Consider the following 25,806-nt stretch of genomic DNA (forward strand, 5'->3'; position numbering starts at 1 on the left):
GGAGACGGAGGTTGCAGTGAACCGAGATTGTGCCACTGCACTCCAGCCTGGGCAACAGAGCAAAACACCGTCTTTAAAAAAAAAATCAGTCTGTGGACAAAGTGGGATTCACCAGTAGTTGCCAATTTTCAAGGTTTTTCTTTTGTTTTTTTTCTTTTGCTCTCAGACAGATGATAGCCAAGACCTTGGTAACATCTAGAAAAGACTTTGTAGGCTTTTTGTTGGGCTTAGAGTTTTAAAACAAATTGTGAAATTTTAAAGCCTATTTCTAGTTCAGGGCTTTAGGGAATTTGGAAAGTGTAGGTTATGTCACTTAGGACTCTGGCCCTCTTTCCTGAGCATGTAGGATATTTTTCAGAGGCAGGGGACAGAGGTGAGTTCATGTAGCTGGCCTAATGAACAAACTTCGATCTGAGTCTCTTTGATTGAGAATACGATTTTGTGTGAAGATAGCTATAAAATGGTACACTTGTAAAGTTTTTAAAAAGTAAGTCACTAAAAAGAAACATTTGCTGCCTGTTTTCTAGGATTAGGATTATACAATCACTTTTAACAGCAAATAGGAAGGTAAATTCATCTGACAGAGAAACACAGCCAGTCACAAAGTCTCATTAGAAGGCAAATGCAGTTTTAACTGTTTTATCGAAATACTGGACATGCAGAGATGACATATTAGTAAGAATAATCACATTCAAAAATACCATAATAATAATAATAATAAGCACGGTGGCTCACGCTTGTAATCCCAGCACTTTGGGAGGCTGAGGCGGGCGGATCACTTGACGTTAGACATTCGAGACCAGCCTGGCCAACACAGTGAAAACCCGTCTCTACTAAAAATATAAAAATTAGCCGGGCATGGTGGCGCGTGCCTGTAATCCCAGCTACTGGGGAGGCAGGAGAATTGCTTGAACCCGGGAGGTGGAGGTTGCAGTGAGCCGAGATCACACCATTGCACTCCAGTCTGGGTGACAGAGCAAGACTCTGTCTCAAAAAAAAATAATAATAATAATAAAAATTCTAGCTGTGGACCATGTGCACACTTATTCTTGACATGTTAAAACCATCAATCACATCACATAATTGGAACTGTTTTTGCAGTCAGGGCTGCTGAAGGCTTTTCCTGGATGTCCCAAGCTTCCTCGTCTCCATTAGTCTTCAAAGACTGGGGTGATCTCAAAGGCTTCTCCGCACCACCCCAAAGGACAGAGCGGGGTGAGGTGTGTGTGGGAGCCCTGTGGAAAGAGTGTTCAGTTTCCTTTGATCATGATTGATCTACTGTTTATAAAAATCCGCTGTTGTTTATGGGTGAGTGACAGCCAGAGAGTGATGGATAGATTAGCTATGAGATCAGGAGTAGGAAGGCTTCAGGAACAATGCGCTGTTCAGATCATACTTGCTTTTAACGAGTTCTCAATGTCAGCTCCCTGTACTCCACGCCCTGCTCTTTACTGATGAGATGGCTCTCGGGTTGGTGGACCCTTGAGTGGAGACTTTCCTGGGTCTTTCTCCTTGAATTGTCTGCTGCTACTTTTATTGGCAATCAGAGCTCGCATATGAGACCTCTGTGAGCTGGCTGAGCTGGCTAAGCTGGCTGGTTGACCCTTCCAAGTTAATGGGAACCCTGTCTTAGCTGGCTGTTCTAACTAGGAGCCCTTTTCCCCTGCTCAGCTACATATTAAATTGTTTCTGTCAAAGGGCAGGCAAGACCAAAAGGAGGGAGAGATGGAGACAAAGAATGAGACCCGGCTCTGCTCCATCCACCCTGGGATGAAATGCCTTTGTTGACTCCTTCAAAATTGCTTCCCAACCGCATTTTATGAAAACAAAGTGTCCCTTTCGAGTTGTTTAAAGGAAATATTGTGGAAATCTCAAATGCCTCTTTAAAAAGGGATTTTAAGACCGAGGCGGGTGGATCACTTGAGTTCAGGCATTCAAGACCAGCCTGACCAACGTGGTGAAACCCTGTCTCTACTAAAATACAAAAATTAGCTGGGTGTGGTGGCACACTCCTGTAATCCCAGCTACTGGGGAAGCTGAGACACGAGAATTGCTTGAACCCGGGAGGCGGAGGTTGCAGTGAGCCGAGATTGGCCATTGCACTCCAGCCTGGGCAACAGAGTGAGACTCCATCTCAAATTAATAAATAAAAATAAAAAGGCATTTTAAATTTGTATCTTATTTTTATTTTTGTATTTTATTTTTAGAGACAGAGTCTCTATCACCCAGGTTGGAGTGCAATGGCATAATCGTGGATCGCTGCAGCCTCAACCTCCCAGGTTCAAGTTATCCTCCTGCCTCAGCCTACCAAGCAGCTGAGACTACAGGTGTTCACCACTACAACCTGACTGATTTAAAAATTTTTTTTTTTAGAGATGAGGGTCCTCTGTGTTGCCCAGGCTGGTCTCGAACTGCTAGGCTCAAGCAATCTTCCTGCCTTGGCCTTCCAAAGTGCTGAAGTTAAAATTTTAAATATAAACTATAAGGGGACATTGTTTTGAAAGACAGATCAAGGGCATAGTTAAAGGAAACAAACTCTAATTGCTAAATTTTAAATATGTGAGACTCATTGCTCAAAGGCAGCTGGTCTCCTGTCTTGACTTTGGTGAGAGCAAAGTGGGCCTCCACTGACCCTGACACTCGTTAAGGTGAAGCTGATCTCCGAAAACAGACGTCACTGCTGAGGCAGCCTGCCACATCAGTGCCTCACCTTGGTTCTTCTCCAGCAATTAACATTTACTTTATTCGTCCTTGAGGCAGGAAGGAAGCCCTCAAAATCCCAAACCCTCTAAATACCCATTTCCATGTCTGCCCAACATCCCAGAACCATATTGCTGGTATCCAGCCAGATTTTGTGTCGGCTCAGCTGGACTAGAAATGTTCCATTTAAAACCAAGAAGCAATAGGTTTCCTGGGCTGCAAAGACAGACCTTCGAGGAGGCCACATGGTATGGCTGAAGTTGCATGTTCTGCTACCTTTGAGCTTGCAAACCCTTGGAGATAGGTGTGGTCACGTGAAGGTGCAGAGAAGAAAAGCGGAACAGCTGTGATCTCTCATCTCCCGAGCCCATCCACCTGGGAGTTTGGAAGAGATGTTTAGGACAGGATTTTCATCTGCCAAAAAGTGCTTAAGCTGAAGGCAAACAAAGTAAGTCTTCCTTCCACCCAAGCCTTTGCTCTGTGAGTGTCTAGCACGCTCGGCTGGCAGAACAGCTGAGACTAGGCTAGCTTCAATTAATCTTGAGAATGAACCCTGGAGATCAGACTTCTGTTCCTCAAAGGAAGATATAACAATACTCTCTTCTCCATCACACACTGGCTGATACTTAAGCAAACAAGATGAGCCAAGGTAGGTATCCCAAGCCACGGAAATGAACAAGCAGGACCAGGGACAAGGGGAGGGTTTCCTTTCTGTTTAAGAGACTCTTTTGCAGAGGTGTGCTCACGGGCCAGGAAGACAGCAGCCATTCATTTTCTCACTGGCAGAGTATCACAGCTTCCCCGTAGGGTTCAGCCTTGGATTTGTATTAAGAAGCATGGTCGGGGGGACCGGGGGAAGAAGTGTCCGTTAAGATGCTGTCATTGATGAGACTCAACTTCAGAATTATTTTCAGTGATTTTTCTGTGAAGAAATTGTATCATTTTTCTTATGCAAAAATGTTGCCGTTAGCAGTACAAGTGCTTTATGCTGATGGACTGGTGGGGGTGATTTGTAGGAAACCATCACACTCTTTTGCCAACCCTTTTTGTTGTTGTTGTTGAATTGAGGAAGGGACAGCTGGGCATGCTAGGCATGCAGTCTGTGATCTAGCATGGAATTCTCTGGGTAAAAAATTAGTTTATGCATAATCTCCTCCTCCCTATTGTGGCAGCAGTCTAGAAAAAATGACTAACTGGCCAGGCGGGGTGGCTCACGCTTGTAATCCCAGCACTTCGAGAGGCCGAGGTAGGTGGATCACTTGGGGTCAGGAGTTTGAGACCAGCCTGGCCATCATGGTGAAACCCCGTCTCTACTAAAAATCCAGAAAAAATTAGCCAGGCATGATGGCATGTGCCTGTAATCCCAGTTACTTGGGAGGCTTAGGCAGGTGAATCGCTTGGACCCGGGAGGTGGAGGTTGCAGTGAGCCAAGATCGCGCCACTGCACTCCAGCCTAGGCAAAAAAAGTGAAATTCTGTCTCAAAAAAAAAAAAAAAAGATTAAATATCCCTAGGTTTGAGATGAGTTAGTCAAATTATACTTATCACCCTCTGTTGAAATCTTCTGGAGAATCTCTACATCGAGGTCTTGCCAAGGCAATATAGGACGTATACTGTGTGTACACGTCACACACATGCCTCCCATGTACACATGTGCATCACGTGTGCCTAACATGTATGTGCATGAATATCACACACGTGAGCATGTCTTTCACATGTGTGGTACTTAAGCAAACAAGATCAGCAGAAGTAGACTGAGCCATGGAAATTGGCTGGAGCAGGGCAATGGACAAGGGGAGGGCATCATACATGTGAAGCATCACACACATGTTCTGTCGTGCCACCTATATGCATGTACATTACGTGTGTTTTTATGTGTGCACGTGCTTGGGAGCAAAAACTAGAGTGAAGGTACAAGTTGGGAACTTGGGAGCTTTGGAACACCATCCATGTCTCCTGAGAAGTGGGATGCTGGTTAATGTTGAGAAAGCCACCAAGCCTTGGTTATTGTATTAGTCCGTTCACGCTGCTAATAAAGACATACCCGAGATTGGGTAATTTATAAAGGAAAGAGGTTTAATTAACTCAAAGTTCAACATGGCTGGGGAGGCCTCAGGAAACTTACAATCATGGCAGAAGGGGAAGCAAACACGTCCTTCTTTGCATGGCAGCAAGGAGAAGTGCAGAGCGAAGGAGGGGGAAAGCCCCTTATAAATCCATCAGATCTCGTGAGAACTCACTCGCTATCACGAGAGCATGGCAGTAACCGCCCCCATGATTCAATTACCTCCCACTGGGTCCCTCCCACAACACCTGGGGATTATGGGAGCTGCAGTTCAAGATGAGATTTGGGTGGGGACACAGACAAACTGTATCAGTTATGTTACACGAGAACCATTTAGGTTTCTTGTTAAAAAATCATACCCATGAAAAAGATATCAGCGTACTCAGCAATGTATATATCCTCTTACGTGGGGACAGGAACCCTCCCAGGAACTGATAGCCCCGCCCACTGGGAGGGCAGAAGCAGCCTGGCTGCTCCCTGGCTGCACTTGCTGAGTTGACAGGTAGTCCCAGAGAGCTGGTTGTGGGTCTTCCTCTCTTAAGACTAGCAGATTTCCTTTGGGGTCCTTGGCAAGGTATTCTTTGTAAGGATCTGGGATGACTGTGTCTCCCTCTGTGTCCAGGGCTAAAACAGTCTTATTTGGTGGCCCCCAGCAGCCTTTAGGACTGGGTTCATCCTGGGCTTCCCTTTCTGTCTTCAGTGACACCCACTGCAAAGGGGCCTTGTCTATGGCTTAAGCAACTGGAGGCCCTGTCACTGAATAATTGGAGTGGACAAGGTTGTGGGGTATCATTTCAGATTTCGTCGAAGGTGGCTTTGCATCATATTCCTTAACAAAAGGATAGGACAATTTTATCTCTAACCAGGACATCTCTTTCCTGCATCCAGGCCTAGCAGGATCAGGAAATGAACTTAGTATCCCCACTAGACACCAATATCTAAGCAAAGAGGTGTTCTTTCCCTGCGCCTCCCCCTGGTCCAGCCTGTCCAGGAAAGAGAGAGATGATGAAAAATTGGCTGAGCGCGGTGGCTCATGCCCGTAATCCCAACACTTTGGGACACTGAGGCAGGCAGATCACCTGAGGTCAAGAGTTCAAGACCTGCCTGGCCAACATGGCAAAAACCCATCTCCACTAAAAATACAAAAATTAGCTGGGCGTGGTGGCACATGCCTGTAATCCCTGCTACTTGGGAGGCTGAGGCAGGAGAATCACTTCAACCTGGGAGGCGGAGGTTGCAGTGAGCCAAGATCGCCACTGCACTCCAGCCTGGGTGAAAAAGTGAAACTCCATCTCAAAAAAAAAAAAAAAAAAAACTTAGAGACTGCCCATGGGAATGTTCCCAGAAATTCACATATTAAAAGCAAAACAAGCACTTAGGTAAAGGTTTACTTTGACAGAATGTTTGATGGGAAATTTGGTGTTTTTGAATTTGGCAAAAATGTGGATGAGACAAGTGATTGATTGCCGTTACTGTAAGTTCCACTGCTTGGCTTGCCAGCTATTGGGATTCTTAGAATGATACGCATTTTGGAAACACTAATCAGATCTTCCCAACCATCTATGGAGATTTTTGATAATTCTCTTGCCGCCTTTCTTTCTTTCTTTTTTGACTGCTTAAAGAATTTTTATTAAAGCAAGAATTTTACAATCCAAATTACGTTTCCCTGCTCAGTTATCAATTCTGTTACTTAAAACGGAACTGATATTTTGAGCTGTTCTACAGTCAAGAATTACAAAATTAAAGAAAGGAATGCTTTAAATTTTTGTACTTTGCTGAAAATTCTTTTCCCCAGGGTCTATAAAACATTAATTTGTTTTTATATTTTACTATTTTTATGAGTTTTTGTTGTTGTTGTTTTTAAATCAACAGGTAACCTAAGACGAGTATTATGTTTGCTAGATCTTCAGCCACTGTTCTTTAGCAAGGCCAGAGGTCATGTGTGCCTTACACTGTAACTTTACTGTCTTCATTGAATAGTCACATTCAGAGCTGATCAGGAATATGAATCTTTTTTTCTTTTTTTTTTTTTTTTTTAAAGAGACAGGGTCTCACCGTATTGCCCAGGCTAGTCTCAAAATCCTGGGCTCAAGCGATTCCCCAGCCTCGGCCTCCCAAAGTGCTGAGATCACAGGTATGAGCCACCATCCCCAGCCCGGAACATGTATTTTAACAGTCCTTTGCTTCCTACCTGTCTCTGTGATCAGCCTGTGCACTTTTCCAGCATGGTGCTCCTCATCTAGGGCGGCTGGGGCTGTGAGTTTCGGCAAGAAACACTTGTATTCCGTCATGGAGAGAAGGTTAAATTTGTGTAAGCAAATAGACTTCAGTTCACTGCCAGGTCTAGAAGCCCCATCCACCAGCCCACATGTTCCTCTCTGCATGCCATTTTATTCTCCAATGTCCCTCTGCCGTGCTATGGTATGAACCCCACTTAAGTTTCTTTTTCTTCTTCTTCATTATTTATTTATTTATTTTTTTTGAGACAGAATCTGGCTCTGTCACCCAGGCTGAAGTGCAGTGGCGCGATCTTGGCTCACTGCAACCTCCGCCTCCCAGGTTCAAGCGATTCTCCTGCCTCAGCCTCCCAAGTAGCTGGGATTATAGGTGCACACCACCAGACCCGGCTAATTTTTGTATTCTTAGTAGAGACAGGGTTTCCCCATGTTGGCCAGGCTGGTCTTGAACTCCTAACCTCAGGTAATCCGCCCGCCTCAGCCCCCCAAAGTGCTGGGATTACAGGCATGAGCCACCGTGCCCAGCCCTGCTAAAGCTTCATCTACACGTCCAATATTACCCAACTCTGTTACTGAAACACAAGCTAACATCATTCAACATAGGCCACAATATCATATTATTTTTCCCAATATCTTTTTCACTGAGTCCAGTTAGGTTTAATCAGCACTTAACTACCCATGCTAATGGCAGGTAAGTAGCAGCTTGCATAACCCAAGTGATCAGATACTCTGAAATCAATCGGGTGCATTACTTTTTATTCCCTCCCAGCACCCAGCCGATCTGTCTTCATCATTAAATATGGAATGGAGACTAAAATTTTTGAATTAAAATGATGTTAACCTTTAAATTAGCATGTCGATTCTCTCTCTTAGATAAAAGAAAACCAGAGAGCAAGTTATCTTTGAAACAGATACTTCAAAAAGTGGAGAATAGCTTTCCCTATGGCAGAAACCTGTGTATTTGGATGGAATTATAGCATCAGACTTAAAGGCCTGTCTTTTAGCCTTAGAATCGTCATCCTGCTCATGAAGACCCACAGATGCCTGGGTCTGCATTTCATTTTCAGGTTACAGGTGGCTGCTTTGGACTCTGGCCTCCCTGCAGGCAGTTTCTCTGGTTGCAGGGTCATGAGTACTGTAGAATTAGTCTGTTTTGTTTTGTTTTGTTTTGTTTTGGGATGAAGTTTCGCTCTTGTTGCCCAGGCTGGAGTGCAATGGTACGATCTCAGCTCACTGCAATCTCTGCCTCCTGGGTTCAAGCCATTCTCCTGTCTCAGTCTCCTGAGTAGCTGGGATTACAGGCGCTCACCACCACACCTGGCTGATTTTTTGTATTTTTAGTAGAGACGGGGTTTCACCATGTTGACCCGGCTGGTCTTGAACTCTTGACCTCAGGCAATGCACCCACCTCGGCCTCCCAAAGTGCTGGGATTACAGTCATAAGCCACCACTCCCAGCCTGTAGAATTAGTCTTCTGTGCCTTGAAATTATTTCTACCAATTCTTGGTCCCTTGGAATCATTTCCCTAAAACTCAGCATTTATTCAAGGACCCTGGAACATCTCATATTATAATAATTGTGAAGTTAGGTCTAAAGCATCTTCTTCCAAATCTTTGCTTGTTTTTATTTAAAAAAAAAAAAAAAGTCACACTTCGCTAAACATGGCTGCTAGGAAGCCCTGAGCTGAACTTACATTCGACCTTACTTTTACTAATGGTGTGGGATTTTACTGCATGCAATTTCTGCAACAACTTTTTCTATAGTCTTGTTTTATAGCTGTACCTCTTTTTATTTTTGTATGGATTTATCTATCCAAAATCTTATTGAACATATTTTTCTGAGCCACAGGAAGTACTTTTGGGAATGAGGTGGTGTGAATTTATACAGAACAAAAGCAGCACATTAAGCAGGACACCCACAGGTGGAGCGCTTAGTCACTCCCACTGGCCAACAGCGCTTGCTTAGGGAGCCAGAAGAGGAAAGCTAATTGAAAAATATGGTAAAATCTATGTGTGAGATGCTGAGTGATGCTCTCAGACAAAACCCAAAGATGATGACATCCTTGCAGACACCCAGGTGTGCATTTCTTCATACTCTAGAAAATGATCAGTTAACGAAATGGATATTGTCTCTTTTCTTATCGCTTATAAATGTCAGTTTGGGGAACAAAAAAAATGCCACTTTATGGTGTGAAGTGCCTGTCTACAATAGTCCTTGCAGAGCGGTTCAGAGTCCATGGCATTAAAGATATGACAGTTACTGTGTATACAGTCAGCGGGGAAGGTGGTGGCACAGCAGTATCTACGAGTGATGGGGCCCCACCAACACTCACACCACACCCCCCCGCACACTGCATGTTCATTGGCAGGTGAGGGTGCTTTTGTTTTATGAACAATGTCCTCTGGTCTTTAGTAGGCATTGTGGTTCTCTTTTTTTTTTTTTTTTTTTTTTTTTTGAGACTGAGTTTTGCTCTTGTTGCCCAGGCTGGAGTGCAGTGGCACAATCTCAGCTTACTGCAACCTCCACCTCCCGAGTTCAAGTGATTCTCCTGCCTCAGCCTCCCGAGCAGCTGGGATTACAGGCACGTGCCACGATGCCTAGCTAATTTATATATTTTTAGTAGAGACAGGGTTTCACCATGTTGGCCAGGCTGGTCTCGAACTCCTGATCTCGGGTGATCCACCCACCTCGGCCTCCCAAAGTGCTGGGATTACAGGCGTGAGCCACTGTGCCCGGCCATGCATTGTGGTTTGCTTAATGCCCAGCATTGTATGAAGTCCTCTAAAATCCCCTTTGAGGAGTCGTTGAATTACATTTCCATTTTCTTTCATTAGGAAGCTATGTCTGGCCTGAAAAATAAAAACAATTTTATGGTTTCTCATAAAGGTGTAATTTTGCTTCACTCTTATTCACTTATTTTCATGATGGAGAGAATGAAATTGTTTCCCCACGGGAATCATAGTCCATTTTTTGCCTTTCATGTTAGTGATTCTCCCCCCTCATAGCTCCCTAGAAAAACTAAAGCAATTTGAAAAGAAAAAAATGCAATCTTATAACAAAGTCGGCTTTGTCCTGATAAATACAATGATGGATGACCACAATCACTTAGGTCCTTTTGGGCAAACGAATAATTCTCTGACTATATCTGAGAAGTGGAAACACATGAATTTATGTTCTGGTTCTTCAAATATCTTCTCCCTTTCGCCTCTTACATTGACCTCACTTGCCGGAAATTAATGAAGCAAATCCCCAAGGGCAGAGGCTAGAAGGTTTGTGAGGCTTGAAGCTTATACGACGGTCCTCTTTAAGAAAAACAATACAAAAATATCTTACTTTCACAATTTTTTACAAAAACATGATCACATGAACATACTGCCCAAGTCCCTCCTGGGCCTTGGAAAGGCCCGTGCAAGAGAGATCCCTGAAGCTTGAATTTTACTGGCTTCACGGTAAGTCCATTTCTGCGGGCACTGTATTGTGGCAAATGTCCATCTACACTATGCACACTCGAATTTGCTTCTTGTGTATGTGAACACGGGAACGTAGGTAATGCCTATGCAGAGAATAAATAGGAATATACAAGTATAAATATAAAAACACAAGATTACATATTGAGTTTTAAATACACAAACACACAGATACTTATTTTTTTCTATTTTTGTTGTTTCTAAAGATCATATCCAGGCATGATCCCTCTTCTCCAGACTTTGAGTTGTCTACGTGCATTTCAATGTTCGATTGAAGGGGGAGGTAATCAATTTAGCACATTATCATTCAATCAGACAAGCTGACTCAAACACTGTTCTTTGAATTGGACTCATGCTGAGCAATCCTCTATTCTAGAAGCCAGGTGTGAGGGGTGGGAGGAAGGAAGCCGGTGCGGGTAGGGAGCCCATTGCCAGTAGACAGAGCATGGCTTGGTTTTTTCCCACCCCCCAAGCAGTTCAGATACTGGTTTGGAGGTCTCCATTGAGGAGGGTCCTCTGGGTCTCCGTGGTCTCATTCAGCCGGGATTTGTCCTGCTTACTGTCACTCCGCTCCCCGTCATCTGTGCCGCTCACCTTGACCAAGCAGAGGACATTCTGGAAGCTCTTCTTGAAGTTGTCAGACAAGAAGGCATATAGGATAGGGTTGGCACAGCTGTTAGCATAGGTGAGGACCACCACAAAGTCAAACATGCCTTTAAGGGCTGGGGTGGGGCTGATGGCCATGGAGACGGAAGAAACGTTGAATATGTAGAAGGGAAGCCAGCAGAAGATGAAGACAGCCACCACGATGGACACCATTCGGGTGACCTTCTTCTCAGACTTCTTCCTCTTGGAGGAGCCCACTCGGATTCCAGAGGACTTCACCTTGATGATAATGAACAGGTAGCAAAGACAGATGATGGTGAGGGGTACCAGGAACCCCAGAATGAAAGTGTAGATGATGAACCCTGTGTACCAAGCTCCAGATTCACCTGGCCAATTGATGGTGCAGCTGCTTCTGCCCCACTGGTTGCTCCGGAGCCCAGCATATATCATGATGGGCAAGATGACCAGCAGAGAGACTCCCCACACAGCCATGGTGATCATCTTGGCCGTCCGGGGTCTCCTCCACTTGGCTGACTTGATGGGGTGGACCACAGCCAGGTATCGGTCGATGCTCATGACTGTCAAGCAGAAGATGCTGGTGAACTGATTGATGCCATCCACAGTCATGACCACCCGGCAAATGGCCTTGCCAAAGGGCCAGTGGACCAGAGCCACCTGCACAGCCAAGAAAGGCAGACCCAGCATGAAGAGCTCATCTGCAATGGCCAGGTTGAGGATATAAATGTTGGTGATGGTCTTCATCTTGGCATAGCGGAGGATGACGTAAATGACAAGTGTGTTGCCACACAACCCAATGATGCAGACCACAAAATAGATGAATGTGAGGACTGCATTGCTCGTCAGGTCATAGTATGGCTCTGTCTGGTTTGAGGTGTTGGTTGACACCACAGAGCCATTGAGGTCAAATGGAATGGATAGCCATGTGTGGCTTCCATTGAGTGGCTCATCCGCAATGTCCATGGCTGCTTTTCAGTCTTAGGTTAGTTCCAGCCAGCCCAGAGATCTTATTCTCACCGTAATGGACCCTGGAGGCCAAGGATCCAGTGTGACATCTGGAAGGAAGAAAGGAAGATGGGCCCGTCGGTCACAAGCTGTTTAAACTCTCACCAAATTTACACATTTCTGGTTTAGCCTCTCAGACACACTCTTAAATTGAAAAATGTATTATCTTTCCGCATCAACATTAAGCTCTAGAGTTCCTCATGAGTGTGCAGACTTTTTGAGTTAGTAGGGAAGGGTTTGGTTTCAGCCATCATCTGCTGACGCACATGTGGGGGAGGGCTGTGGCTTCAAAAAGCACATACTTTGACCCCTAAGAAGTTGACTGATCTAAACTGCAGAAAGGCAGAGCTTGGAGAAGTTCAGCGCCTGACCTCAGAAGGGTCTGACACTGACATTCCTGAACTCTTCCCTACCAGGAAATCTATGCTGACTTGCTGACCGCCTTGGAGTCTTTCCGTTCTGAAAATGCCATAGTGGAAAAAACCCAGACTCTAGAGGTAGAACAAACCGGGTTCCACTGCTGAGCCCGTGTGACCACATGCCTGGTCCTTAATGGTTCTGACTCTTATTTGTTCACGTGGGGGTGTCATGAAGATTAAATGATGGAATGTACGTGAAAACGCCTAGCCTTGCGTTGGGCTCATAATGGGAACCTCGTAAGTGCTGTTCCCCCCATGTTTTCCTCTACCATCTCATTATCTCTGATTTATTGAAATCTACCTACGTGGTGAACGAATTTATAGTCTTCAGTATTAAAAATAAAAGTCTGGTTTGCTTTCATTTTTGAAATGTAGGCTTCAGTTTTTGTTTTTCTTCTATTTTTGTTTTCCAATACCTAATGCTTGACTTCCTCAAGAGCTCTTTCCCAAAGTCCCTAAGGGGATGCTGCTCCCAAGTGCTGTAACACCCCAGAGAATTTGCCTGCCATTTTCTAATTAAGGACAAAAACGGGAAGCAGGTGTGGGACACAAGCTCTTTCACAGAAGTAAGCAGAAGGCTTCCAGTACTGATATAATTCATTCACACTCACGATTCCCTTGATCTCCCCAACTGTCCTAGGTGGTAGGGATAATTACCCCCATTTTAGAGATGTGGAAACTGAGTCTTAGAGAGTTGAAAGAGCTCACTCCATTCTCTTGTACATAACTGGTGGAGCTGGGATGTGAACACAGGCCACCTGGCCCCAAGTCTTTTGCACGTCTCAAGGCATCCCCTCTGCTCCTCAGTGGCCTGGAGACCGAATGGCTGATAACTGGGCTTTGGTTTGAAGCAACTGACTCCTGTGTCATTTCCTTGCTGAGAAAATAATTGGAGCACTATTGCCTTGGCTTAACATTTAAAACAATAGTTCATCCCATAATTAAATGATAGATATACAGCCATTCAAAAAATACACGGGGGTGTGGGGGGGCGAGGAGGCTTCTTTGTGCTGACAGCAGGGATGTAGAAATGAACAAACTTGGCTAGTGCCCTCTAGAAGGTGATAATTTAAAAGGGGAGATAGGAAAGGAAGCCAGCTCATATAGGGTAGGCATTGATGAGAGATAAACAAAGGACTTAAGAATGCCTTCCTTTCCTGGGGGACTCAGAGGAGGCTTCCAAAGAGAAATGTTTGAGCTGGGTCTTGGGTATATGAAGAGTGAAGCAGGAGGACAGCAAAGAGGCCAATCTAGGAAGAGGCGAGATGTTCAAAGGGTGGTGTGTTCAGCAGAGTGGGACTAATTCACTTGGCTGACACATTTCCCCTGAGCTGGGTACTTTTCCTGGTGCCTGGGTGTAGATGGAAGATTACTTCTTAATCCTTGGAAAGACTGCAGATGAGTTAAAGGAGACTTGGCCAGCAGCAAGTACTTGAGGATCCTTGCTCACCTTTGCCTCTGATTGATTCTGAACTGCCAGGTGCACTGCTCGTTCCTTCTGTGTTCATTTCCCTACCACACAACTGTCTGTGAAGTGAGATCTGGGCTTTGTGGCTATTTTGTGAAGTATTTGAGGCACCTGGAATTTCATGTCTGCATTGGGTAAAAAAGCATAGACCGGCAGCAATTAAAACAGAAGCTGTACAGAAACTGTGGTTAGTATCCCTGGATTGACTTGGGTGGTTTTGTTATAATTTCTAACCATCAGTTAGTTGGTTTAATTCTACAGAGCCAGAATCCTATTCAAGCTGCCTGCAATTAGAGTGTACCTTATCATGGGGATTTACAGGGGCCCATCTAAACATGAATGGTCACACTCCAGTGTCTGAGTAACACGGAATTCCCCTGGGCCGGCAGGGCCCCTGTCTAAGAGTTTTTGGGCTAGGAACCACGATGGTGCAGGGAGTATGAGGGAGGGTTGAGTGTTGCTTTCCAGCCCTAACTCGGTCATTTTAACTGGAGTTTCACTCAACAGGACAGAATTGCTTAATGGTAGCAACAGACAGGGTTCAGAGTCTTGGTGAAGGTGGTGGAGGTGGGAGGCTGGGGAGCCGGTTGAGAGTGGGAAGACTCCTCTAAGCAAGAAATGAGCTTAAATTATGGGGAGTCTTATTTAACAAAGAAGTCAGCCGCTTAAGGTCTTCCAGAGACTTCTGCTTCATTTTTGTTTCAGAGAAAGAATATTCCAATGCCAGGCAGCCAATTCTAGTTGAATTGTGGTTAAATTAAATGCACAAGGAAGTTTCGTTTTCTGCATTCTTTGTTTTTCCAGCCCAAGAATTGTTAGATGCTGGAAATGGCTAGTGGTTGGTTTCCTCTGAACCATGTCCAGGCTCTATAGAGAGGAGGGTGAGAATGGTCTCACGCACCTGCCCCCACTCCTCCCTTTTACATAGGGGCTGTGGTTACCAGCCCAAGAAATGAGTGTTGGGATGGCGACCGGACATCAGGGGAGGTCCTAAACCCTACTCAGCTTCAGTTTCTCCTCTCCCCATTATGTTTCCCGCATTCACTTCCCCCAACCCCGCCCCCCCCCCCCCCCCCGCCTCCCTCCGGGCCTGCAGAACCCGGCTTGGTCTCTGCGCGGCTAGAGCGAGAGCCCCCACTGGCAGGGTGACAAAAGCCCCTGAGGGCCACCGCGGCGCGTGAGCGCCTGGGAAAAGCCGGGGCGGTGCTGGCCTACGGGGTTGAGAAATGGAGGGGCAAGTGTCAGGACTGCGGAGTCAGTGCTCCCGGCTGGCACAGAAAGTCCTCCTCCTGGCCATCCAACTCGCTGATCCTCAGAGCAAGGGTTTCCCAAAGAACTCTGTGCCGTTTCCAGGAAGACGAGGAAAGAGCGGAGATTGTGGCGCCAGCATGCCCAGTATAGAAACGCAGAGCAGGGGTGCTAGGGGTGGGGGGGCGCTGAGGACAGAGACATCGGGGCCAGAAAACAGTCGCTTGGGGGACTTGGCCAGCGGCTTTTGGGCACGGGCTATGCAGTGGTTTGTTCTCTCCAAACCTAGACAAACTGTCCTTTCTGTCCCGAGGTGGGGGACGGAGACGGATCCTAGATCGTTCAGCGTCTGTCTCCCCGGCCGGGCGATGAAGAACAGGAGAGAAGCTCCTCTTTCTCCGCTCTGCGCCCGCCGCCTGCCTCTGGCAGGCTCCGATCTCCGGGTGCGCTCCCGCAGGAGCCCCAGCTGGCACCTCACGGCCTCGCTCCCCTCGCGCCAGGTCTCTTTTGCAGGGGGCTGGGAGAGAATTTGTCACCCGTCGTAGCTACCACCTGAAATCTCGGGCTAAAGGGCACACGCCACGCACACGGGCATGAGGCTGCGAGGACACGTCCGTTCCAGCACACTCTACCCACAGCCCCCTTACTCAGGCAGGGGTACCCGTTGTGGTTCATTCCTACTACAATCACCCCAAAAGGCACATGAGCGGAGAATCACGCACCGGGACCTAAGCTCAGGCACTCGGATGGGCACACCACCATCAGCGCAGATGCACACAGGTGCCCAAGTGCGCTTCTCGCTCCCTCCATCTCTCTTATCTCACACACACACACACACACACACACACACACCCCTCACCTTTGCTTTTCCGCTGCAATCCGCTAGCTCCGGTCTCCGACACCCAGCGGCTGTCCCCGAGCCAGCTGGGCGCCGGGGCGCACAGCAGCTTGCCTAGCGCCTGGCGCCGGACGTTTGGGGTTCCTGGCTCCTCGACCCTCTTGTGCTGGCTTCCGCTAGCCCCTCGCCCGTAGAGAGCTCCCCTCGCCCGCAGAACCCCGGCGCCAAGCCTCAGACTGGGGCTCTGGGCGCTGGTGGTCTTGCGAGCGCGCGCGCATGGGTGGCTGCGCCGCTTGGACTGGCCCAGCCAGCCCGGGCCCCTCGGCACATTTCCCCACGCCCCCCTCCCGCTACGTCACAGCGGCTTCGCTCCGCCCCCCCCAACCCCTCCTCCCGGGTCCTGTAGAAGGACAAGGGTGAGACCGGCTGAAAAGCCTGAGGGTGGCCGCAGGCAGAGCTTACAGACAGCCGGGGAGCGGGGAGAGAGGGGACCCGCCTGCGGGGGCGTAAAAGGTTAAGGGTTTTGGGTCTCCTCAAGACTTATGGCAAGGACAAGCGCTATTTTCCCTCTGATTTCACAGAATCGACTCCCTTCCACCCAGTATATTCTAGGCAGCTGGAGTGGCGGCCGGGGTGCCCCAGACTTACACGGGGACCTCTGTGATTTCCTTAGCCAGACAAGTTAGCAAAGCTGTGTTTACCGTGGGCCAGCCCCGGGCGCAGGGCGCAGGGCCAGTCTAAGGGTAGGGAGAAAAAGGGCTCAGGGGACAGCGCTTCTCCATGCAGTTCCCAGTGAGCGCAGGGCGTGTAAACCCGCACCTGGAGTCCAAGATTCAGTCCTAGGAGCCATCAGAGGGCCAGTGGAGGCCGACTAGTCCCAGCTGTCCCTGAGTCCCACAGCTTGGAGGTGCAGCGGCCATACAGGTGGTCCCCTTGCTGTAGCCACGTCAGGCAGCACCTGCTGGTCTGACCCAGCACAGTCTCTCCTACATGCTGTGAGGGAGCAAAGGGGAACAGGCAAGAAGTGGGAGTCGCATGGAGTTGCAGCTGTTTATTTTTTGACTGTGATGATTCAGCCTCTTTTCAGCCTCTTTTCCAATAATTTAATAAGTCATAATCAATCCTGCAGCCTCCCCTTCCTCACCCTCCTCCAAGTACATACGCGCGCGCACACACACACACACACACCATCCTCAGCACAGTTTTAGAGGATGTGAAAACAGAAAGCAAACCCCGTTACCTTTCTCTGTGAGCTGAGCGGCCTTGATTTGTCCGTCCTATTATTTGATTTCCAATTCACCAGGGAAAAGTAAGTCCAGAAGCTGTGTGGCAGGTGGGGTGAGCCCTAGAGATAGATGAGTGACATGGGAAAGGAACCACCAGGTACAGCAGCAGCCAGCTCTCTCTTCTATCTGGGCCAAACTGTATCTTGGGGTACCCACTATGAGATGGGGATCAGGAGTTTCCATCTCTCTCTGAGACGTTGGTCATGATAGGGCTTAAATCTTGGCATCCTGGAGCTCAGGGCGAGATGGAAATTGAGCTGCAATTGCCTTAAGTTCCAGGAGTCAATCTGGGAGCCAGCATCTGTTTTAGACATGTGCATGCAGGTAGAAGGGCTGGGGTGGGTAGCTCACTAGAAGAGGGCTGTGTCTGCTCACCGTTAGTGGGAAGAGGGAGAGGCAGAGAGGTAATAATATCAGGAGGCATCGTGGAATTGCACTCAGGGGAACTCGGCATTCTCTGGCCACACAGTTGCTACAATGCCTGTTGTCACCTCCAGTTTAAAACCAGTAACCTGACTGGTTTCCAGGAAAAGAAGGAAGAGCCAGGAAGTGCCCACTCTGCTCTCAAATTCCTTTCCTTTGTACTATGTTATCTCTTAAAAGTTCTCAAACTGTTAATACCAGATTTATGGGCCGGGCGCAGTGGCTCACGCTTGTAATCCCAGCACTTTGGGAGGCCGAGGCGGGCGGATCACGAGGTCAGGAGATCGAGACCACGGTGAGACCCCGTCTCTACTAAAAACACAAAAAAAATTAGCCGGGCGTGGTGGCGGGCACCTGTAGTCCCAGCTACTCGGAGAGGCTGAGGCAGGAGAATGGCGTGAACCCGGGAGGCGGAGCTTGCAGTGAGCCGAGATTGCGCCACTGCACTCCAGCCTGGGAGACAGAGCGAGACTCTGTCTCAAAAAAAAAAAAAAAAAAAACAAAAAAAAAAACCAGATTTATGTTTCATTAAAAAAAAAATAACTGGAGCCAGCGGAGTCAGATGATGCTGCTGTTCCACCCTGGCTGCAGGGACGGGCTGATCGTGGAGGAGGGACAGCGCTGCCACCGCTTCGCCTGCAACACATGCCTCTGTGTGCACTTCACCCACAAGGTAACAAATTGGAAGTACTCAAAGCTGAAAGAAGTGGATGATGGGCTTGGGGGAGCAGCTGCCTGGGAGGATGTTGACTCTACTGCAGAGCCATGTCCTAAATGAGAACCTCCTTGTGCTTACTACATGTAGCTTCAGACCCGCTCTGCAGATGAGCCAAAGACCACCTTCTACCAGTGCTGCAGGGCTCAGTGTGGACACCACTGGAGGGATTAGGGCAAGGACGGCCCAGCTGCCTGAGCGTCTGCTTACCTCCCGGTAGATGCTCAGCTGGGAATATGAATTGTGTGTCCTGAGGGTCTTTGCTGGTGTGGTGGAAAGCTAACCCTTTTAAGGTGAAGAGTCAGGGTGTCAGGAAATGTGGCCTATCTGCCAGTCAGAGCGGATGAAGTCATTGATGTCCAGGGAGTTTTTCTGTGTGGGGAGGGGACCCATAACTAAGTATGCTCTGTTTGAAGTCCTGTTTTCTTTCTTTCTTTCTCTCTTTCTCTTTCTTTCTTTCTTTCTTTCTTTCTTTCTTTCTTTCTTTCTTTCTTTCTCTCTTTCTCTCTTTCTCTCTTTCTCTCTTTCTTTCTCTCCTTCCTTCCTTCCTTCCTACCTTGTTTCTTTTTGGAGATGGAGTCTCGCTCTGTCGCCCAGGCTGGAGTGCAGTGGCGTCATCTTGGCTCACTGCAAGATTCACCTCCCAGGTTCACGCCATTCTCCTGCCTCAGTCTCCTGAGTAGCTGGGGCTATAGGCGCCTGCCACCACGCCTGGCTTTTTGTGGTTTTAGTAGAGACGGGGTTTCACTGTGTTACCCAGTATGATCTTGATCTCCTGACCTCGTGATTCACCCACCTCGGCCTCCCAAAGTGCTGCGATTACAGGCATGAGCCACCATGCCTGACCTCTTTTTTTTTGAGATGGAGTTTTGCTCTTTTTGCCCAGGCTGGAGTGCAGTGGTGCCATCTTGACCCACTGCAACCTCTACCTCCCAGGTTCAAGCGATTCTTGTACCTCAGCATCCCGAGTAGCTGGGATTACAGGTGTGCGCCACCATGCCCTGCTAAGTTTTGTATTTTTAGTAGAGACAGGGTTTCACTATGTTGCCCAGGCTAGTCTCAAACTCCTGACCTCAAGTGATCCACCCACCTTGGGCTCCCAAAGTGCTGGAATTACAGGCGTGAGCCACCATGCCTGGCCTAATTTTTATTTTTTTGAGACGGAGTCTCACTCTGTTGTCCAAGCTGGAGTGCAGTGGCGTGATGTCAGCTCACAGCAACCTCTGCCTCCCAGGCTCAAGTGATTCTGCTGCCTCAGCCTTCCGAGTAGCTGGGACTCCAGGCGGGTGCCACCATGCCTGGCTAATTTTTGTAATTTTAGTAGAGGCAGGGTTTCACCCTGTAGGCCAGGCTGGTCTTGAACTCCTAACTTCAGGTAATCGCCCACCTCAGCCTCCTGAATAGGCTGAATAATCCCAAAGTGCTGGGATTACAGGTGTGAGCCACCACATGTAGCCCTGTATGCTCTTTAATGTGGATGACCAAATAAAGCAACATTCCCCTCCATGCACTTTCCTTGTCAAGCTTTCCCCTCCTTATCAGATAGGGCAGACCCAGCCTGGAGAAAGTACTGATGCACCCACGTTAGGCACACCTGTCTTACTGCAGCTGGCTGAGTGGGCTCTGAACAACATTGACCTTGACAGCAGAAATGTGTCATCTAGGATGATTGTTGATTTTGTCCAGAAAATGTATGCCTCCTCTCTTCTCCCCTCCCCACCTTCGAAGGCCTCCAAAGAGCTGTCTGGGCTGCCACCGGCACTCAGGGGCCAACCTCAAGTTCCTATTCCACCTTTGGCTCCCCCAGGCTATTTTGACTCTGTCTCCATCTGCTGAATGAAGTCTGAGCTGTAATCCACGTGGGGCTACCTCTTCTTCCTCTGCAGCTTGGCTAGTAACTAAGTAACAAAACCTTGAGCCAGAAAAATAGAGGGGTTGGGGAGGAGATAACCTTCCAACTGGCTTGTTTGATATCTTTAAAGCAATTAAATAGCACCCTTCCCTCTGTCAGCAGTTATCAGAGAGACAATAGGTGGCAGGAAATAAAGAAAAGCAGGAGGACAAAGGGCCAGGCCAGTATCCAGTCCCCTCCATGGGGAGGGGCTGCTCGGTTCACTCTTGCCAAGAGAAGTTCATAGTCTAGGAGCTCCAGAGGGAAGACACAACTCCCAAATAGGTCATTATGTCTCTAAGTGGTTTAATAAATTAAATGGGGGAAACTGTTAGTCTGCAATCAATTTGGTGAAAGTAAGTATTGCAATTAAGCCTGGAGGAAAGCAAGAGAGCCCTGAGGGGAGGATTGGATGTGTTTGGGAGTGTTAGATACCAATCTGAGCATCCGTTGTGGTTTTTATCATCTTTATGGGAATGCCAGGGTGAGGTCTGCCATTTCTATTGATGAGAAAAGAGCAATGCTCCTGCCGTGGAAAACATCAGATGTCCGGTGGTTTGAGGGGGCGGGGGAGAAGATACTTGGCATGGTGATCGTAGTACCTTGGCTTCCTGGGACACTCCTGTTTTTAGCTGTTCTTTCCCTTGTCCCCCACAAACCATCCGCATTTTACAAAAATGGAATTGTCAGCATGTAAAAGCCTTTCTGATACCGTGGGTCCTGATGTTTAGTTTGGAAAATATAGAATATAGTCACCATATCACTGTTTAAAAATTTGAGGGCTGGGCACAGTGGCTCATGCCTGTAATCCCAGCATTTCGAGAGGCTGAAGAAGGAGGATCACTTGAGCCCAGGAGTTTGAGACCATCCTCGGCAATATAGTGAGACCTCATCTCTACAAAAAAAAAAAAAAAAAAAAAATTATCCAAGTGTGGTGGTGCACACCTGTAGTTCCAGCTACTTGAGGGGCTGAGATGGGAGGATCTCGTTAGCTCGAGAGGTGGAGGTTGTAGTGAGCCAAGATCATGTCACTACACTCCCGCCTGGGTGACAGAGCAAGACCCTGTTTCAAAAAGAAAAAAAAAAGGAGGTTGGCGGGGGGCATTTGGCATAGTTGATTTAATAGTCTCTTCAAATACACAAAGAATTCGAATAAGGATCTTTCCTCCTCTCTCTCTCCCCTAGCCCTCAACAGCTATGAGTCTGGCATGGCGTGTCACCATTTTTCTCTATTAGCAACCTCGACCCTCAGGGAATACATTGGCCAAGTGACTGAGTAGGCATTAGAAGCTCTTTGGAAACCACCCCCAAACAAGTCTAGAATCAGGAATCGTGGTTAGAAGACACTGTGCTCTAGATAGGATTCCCTTTTTTTCTTCTCTCCCCCATTTCGGCCGAAATGCATATAGACATAAAATCCTGGAGCCAGAATGGTCCTTAGACATTCTCAGGTTTATAGCCTATATCCCGTCATTATCCAAGTAAAGATACCAGGCTCAGAGAGGACAAGTGACTTGACCAAGGCCACCCAGCAAGGGAGTAGCAAAGTCAAGAGTCAAATCAGCTCTTCTGAATCGCGGACTCATGTCCCTTCCACAGGGACCCCACCCGCACGGGGTATGAAAGCTGGAGGAGAGAGGAGTCCCCAGCTCCCCCACCGTCTGTCCCAGCACTTCTCTGGCACCAGTACATTCTTCCTCATAACCGCATCTCTGCTGCTCTTACCTGGACCGACTCCTCTTTTTCAGTGCCATGGTGACAGAGTTGGAAAACTTGAGGCTGTCTCCTGCTGTGACTTTTTCCAGAGTGTGCTTCCTGGACCACTAATTCTCAGAGCAAGATGCTATGTAGAAAAATCAGCTGGGCGTGGTGACTCATGCCTGTAATCCCAGTACTTTGGGAGGCCAAGGCAGGTGGATCCCTTGAGCCCAGGAATTCGAGACCAGCTTGACCAACATGGTGAGACCCCTGTCTCTACTAAAAATACAAAAAATAGCCGGGCATGGTGGTGTGCACCTGCAATTCCAGCTACTTGGGTGGCTGAGGCACGAGAATCACTTGAACCTGGGAGGTGGAGGTTGCAGCGTGCCGAGATCGCACCACCGCACTCCAGCCTGGGCAACAGAGTGAGACTGTCTCTGGAGAAAAAAAGAAAGAAAAAGAGCACAGGCAACTCTGGGAAATGGTGCACAGCTGCACATTCACCATTCACCCCATGTCCTGCAGATTCACATTCATTTATATATATATATATATATATATATATATATATAGAGAGAGAGAGAGAGAGAGAGAGAGAGAGAGAGGGAGAGAGAGGAGAGAGATAGGGTCTCACTGTGTCTCACAGGCTGGAGTGCAGTGATGTGATCTTGGCTCACTGCAGCCTCAACCTCCTGGGCTCAAGCCATTCTCCCATCTCAGCCTTCCAAGTCACTGGGACTATGCCTGGCTAATTTTTGTATTTTTAAAAGAGATAGGGTTTTGCCATGTTGCCCAGGCTGGTCTCGAATTCCTGAGCTCAAGTGATCCCCTGGCCTCAGCCTTCCAAAGTGCTGGGATTACAGGTGAGAGCCACCGTGCCCAGCGTCACGTGCTTATTATATATCCACTATGTGCAGGGCGCAGTGAGTATTTCACACACCTTTTATCTCATTTAATTCTCTCAACCTTTGTCACTGGTATTTTGAGAAATCCTGCAGTAAAGATACCTGTCGATCTTTAACCCAGTGTTTCCCAACTTATTTAGCCATGGATTCCCTATGAGTAATTTTCCCTGTATTTCCCTGAGTAATTTTTAACACCTATTCTGTGCTTACTGTGTGCCATGCACTATGCTAGATGCTTTCTATTAACTCATTTAATCCTCACTGTAATCCTATGAAGCACGATCAGCATTATGAATCCCCCCTTTTTGTGAATGAAGCAAGGCACAGAGAGGTTAAGTACCCTGCCCAAGGTCACACAGCTAGCAGTGACAGCTTAACTACCAAATCCTGAACATAATTATGTAGAGCAACAATCCATTGGCAAATGGGACTCCCATCTTCCTTAATCATTCTTAGAGGCTGATTACAATATGAGAGACAATCCCTTCCCCTGATCGATAGCCACAATTGTTTGTTGTGTTGTTGTTTGAGACAGTCTCATTGTGTTGCCTAGGCCAAGTTCAGTCGCTTGATCACTGCTCACTGCAGCCTTGACCTCCTGTGCTCAAGCAATCCTCTCACCTCAGCCTGCCGAGGAGCTGGGACTACAGGCATGCACCAGCAGGCCTGGTGAATTTTTAAATTAATTTTTTTTTTTGTAGAGACAGGGTCTCGCTGTGTTACCCAGGATGGTCTTGAACTCATGGGCTCACGTGATTCCCCCCCCACTCCCACCTCAAACCTCCAAAGTGCTGGGATTACAGGTATGAGCCGCCACGCCCGGGCCACAGTTGTTTGAAGCCCTTCTCCAGGCAGTTACTTTCCCATCCTGAGAATGTCTTTGTGGATGAGTTCTGGATTTTTTCCAAGTTCTCTGAGGCTCTGACAATCATCCAGGCCTCCTAGAAGAATTTTTTCCTCTCCCTTCCAGAATGACCCAAGTGACAAGAAGTGCCTGGTGCTTTCCTGCTGTGTGACTCCCTCCGCCCCCGCCCCCCACCAAATGCTGAATTGCCTGATTAGCCTAATCAGAAGAGCAGCCTCTTCCCCAAAAGAGGAGCTGCTGCTGGGGGGTTGAGGGGGATTTATAGACTCACAGCAGCAGAACGCCCCTCTGAGAGCACCTGTCAGGGCTTCGAGACAAGGCTGCTACATGGGAAAATCACCTGGGGAGTTTTAAAACTAAGGGTGCCCTGGCTCCGTCCTCAGCAATTCTCATTTAATTTTTGGCATGGGGCCCAGGTAATATTTTCAAGCTCCCCAGTTGATTTTCATGCGAGCTAGAGCTGAGAACCACTGAGAGTTAAACTGTCTCGTTTCAGATGTGGAGGAACTTTAGATCAGAAAGGGGGAACGACTGTCCTGGGTCAGGCCACAAGCAACTCAGGAGCTCTCCTCCCCCAGGGAGGAGACTGTGGACTCAAGCAGCACTCCATCAACCTGGGAACCCTGTTATCTGGGCAGAGGGCGTTCTGAGCAGGGTTTGTGCAGCGGTGGGGCCTGGGAGTCTCTGTTGCATGAGCAGATGGAACCAGAGTTTTCTCTCTCATAAGGAAAATCCCCTTCAACTACCTCTCCTCTCCTAGTGAGATAGCAGGGTAGACACGTCACCTCACTTCCCTTTGGCAACATGCACAGGTTCCTGTAGAATGGGTGTTTCACAGCTTCTGAAGGGGCAGCAACTTCACAAATGGGCCAGAACCAGTAATTCGGGTCCTCGTTGTAATTAGAGCGACGAAGGTCAGAATCTAACTGAATCATGGCCGGAGTTGACCACATTGGCCTTTTCCCTCCTGGGGTCTGTGTTCCTGTGTATTGCCAGCAGCCGTGTACCTGGCTGAGGCTCCCACCCTGTCCTGTCTCCACGGATAGCTCCTCCTTGCTCTGGAAATTCTCCTCGTCCTAGTCTCCTTGTGCTAGTGGTCCAAACGGTAGTTCCTCCCTAATGGGACACAGAATATTTAAAATTTAATAGGGCTTTGGGGAGGCACAGACCCAGAAGAGAGGATTTCCAAGTGGAGATGTTGGCCCAGCGTTGGCAGGAGTTGGGGGTGGGTGGGTCTTCACGCTGAGCGGCGTCCCATCTCTTATCACAGAGCCTGTTTCTTTCTCTCTCTCTCTCTCTGAATCAGGAATTTCTGCTGCTGAAGGGCCTCTGCCCCCCGGAAGAAGCAAACACCGGGAGTGAATCCAGCCACTGCAGCTGATATAGTTCAGTTACGTTTCCAAAGAGGCTGCAGTTCCTTAGCCGGCCCCGGGGTGGGGTGAGCGCACAGAACTCACCTCCCCAGGCGGCCTCTGCGAGCTCGGCACAGGGCCTTGCAGGATGGGCCCAAACGTCCGCCCCAAGGCCTTTTTTTCTCTTTTCTCACTCCCCTCCCCATTCTCCTGCCAATCTGGGGATGCGATGCTGCCCTGTTAGAGTCAGGATGATGGCAGTGCCTTGGAACCCAGATTCTGGTGTTTTCCGTCTCCCCTTCTCATGGTGGCTTTCCTCTCTCTGGCCTCACTGACAAACAGAATGTCCTCTATCCGAGATCAGGGTGCCCTTCTTGGGAAGAGGCAGGCATGAGATTGCCAGAGGCCCAGGTGAGAAGTCATTGAGGGCAGATGTCAATTCTGCAAAGGGAGTGGATTCTGCAAAAACAAGTGGATTTGGAAAAGGATCTTGAAAAGCTATCTGGGGGTGGCGGGGTGGCACTTAGTGCCTGTTTGGAGGCTGCATGCTAAAGCCGCAAATGATGCTTTTGTTGAGTGCTACAAACGTTTCTGTAAG

General features: G+C 48.0%; 2 protein-coding genes across 2 annotated transcripts; one reads left to right on the forward strand and one right to left on the reverse strand.

The window, feature by feature from the left end:
• Positions 1–10,330: 10,330 nt before the first annotated feature.
• SSTR2 (somatostatin receptor 2) lies at positions 10,331–16,408 on the reverse strand. The gene is made up of 2 exons (XM_055243827.2): positions 16,092–16,408; positions 10,331–12,147 (listed from the first exon to the last, which is right to left on the reverse strand). Exon 2 carries the CDS (start codon positions 12,053–12,055, stop codon positions 10,946–10,948), a length of 1,110 nt encoding a protein of 369 aa, XP_055099802.1. The 5' UTR covers positions 12,056–12,147; positions 16,092–16,408; the 3' UTR covers positions 10,331–10,945.
• Positions 16,409–18,344: 1,936 nt separating this feature from the next.
• Positions 18,345–18,668, forward strand: LOC129463200 (DNA-directed RNA polymerase III subunit RPC10-like). Its single transcript, XM_055243837.1, is given in 1 exon segment — positions 18,345–18,668. A coding segment is annotated over 1 exon segment (324 nt).
• The last annotated feature ends 7,138 nt before the right edge of the window (positions 18,669–25,806 follow it).

This window comes from Symphalangus syndactylus, chromosome 14 (assembly GCF_028878055.3).
Source record: "Symphalangus syndactylus isolate Jambi chromosome 14, NHGRI_mSymSyn1-v2.1_pri, whole genome shotgun sequence".
In the NCBI taxonomy this organism is placed as follows: Eukaryota; Metazoa; Chordata; class Mammalia; order Primates; family Hylobatidae; genus Symphalangus; species Symphalangus syndactylus.

What these genes read in the sequence shown, in the direction of transcription:
- SSTR2 (XM_055243827.2), bottom strand. Translation starts at nt 12,055, where the DNA reads ATGGACATTGCGGATGAGCCACTCAATGGAAGCCACACATGGCTATCC.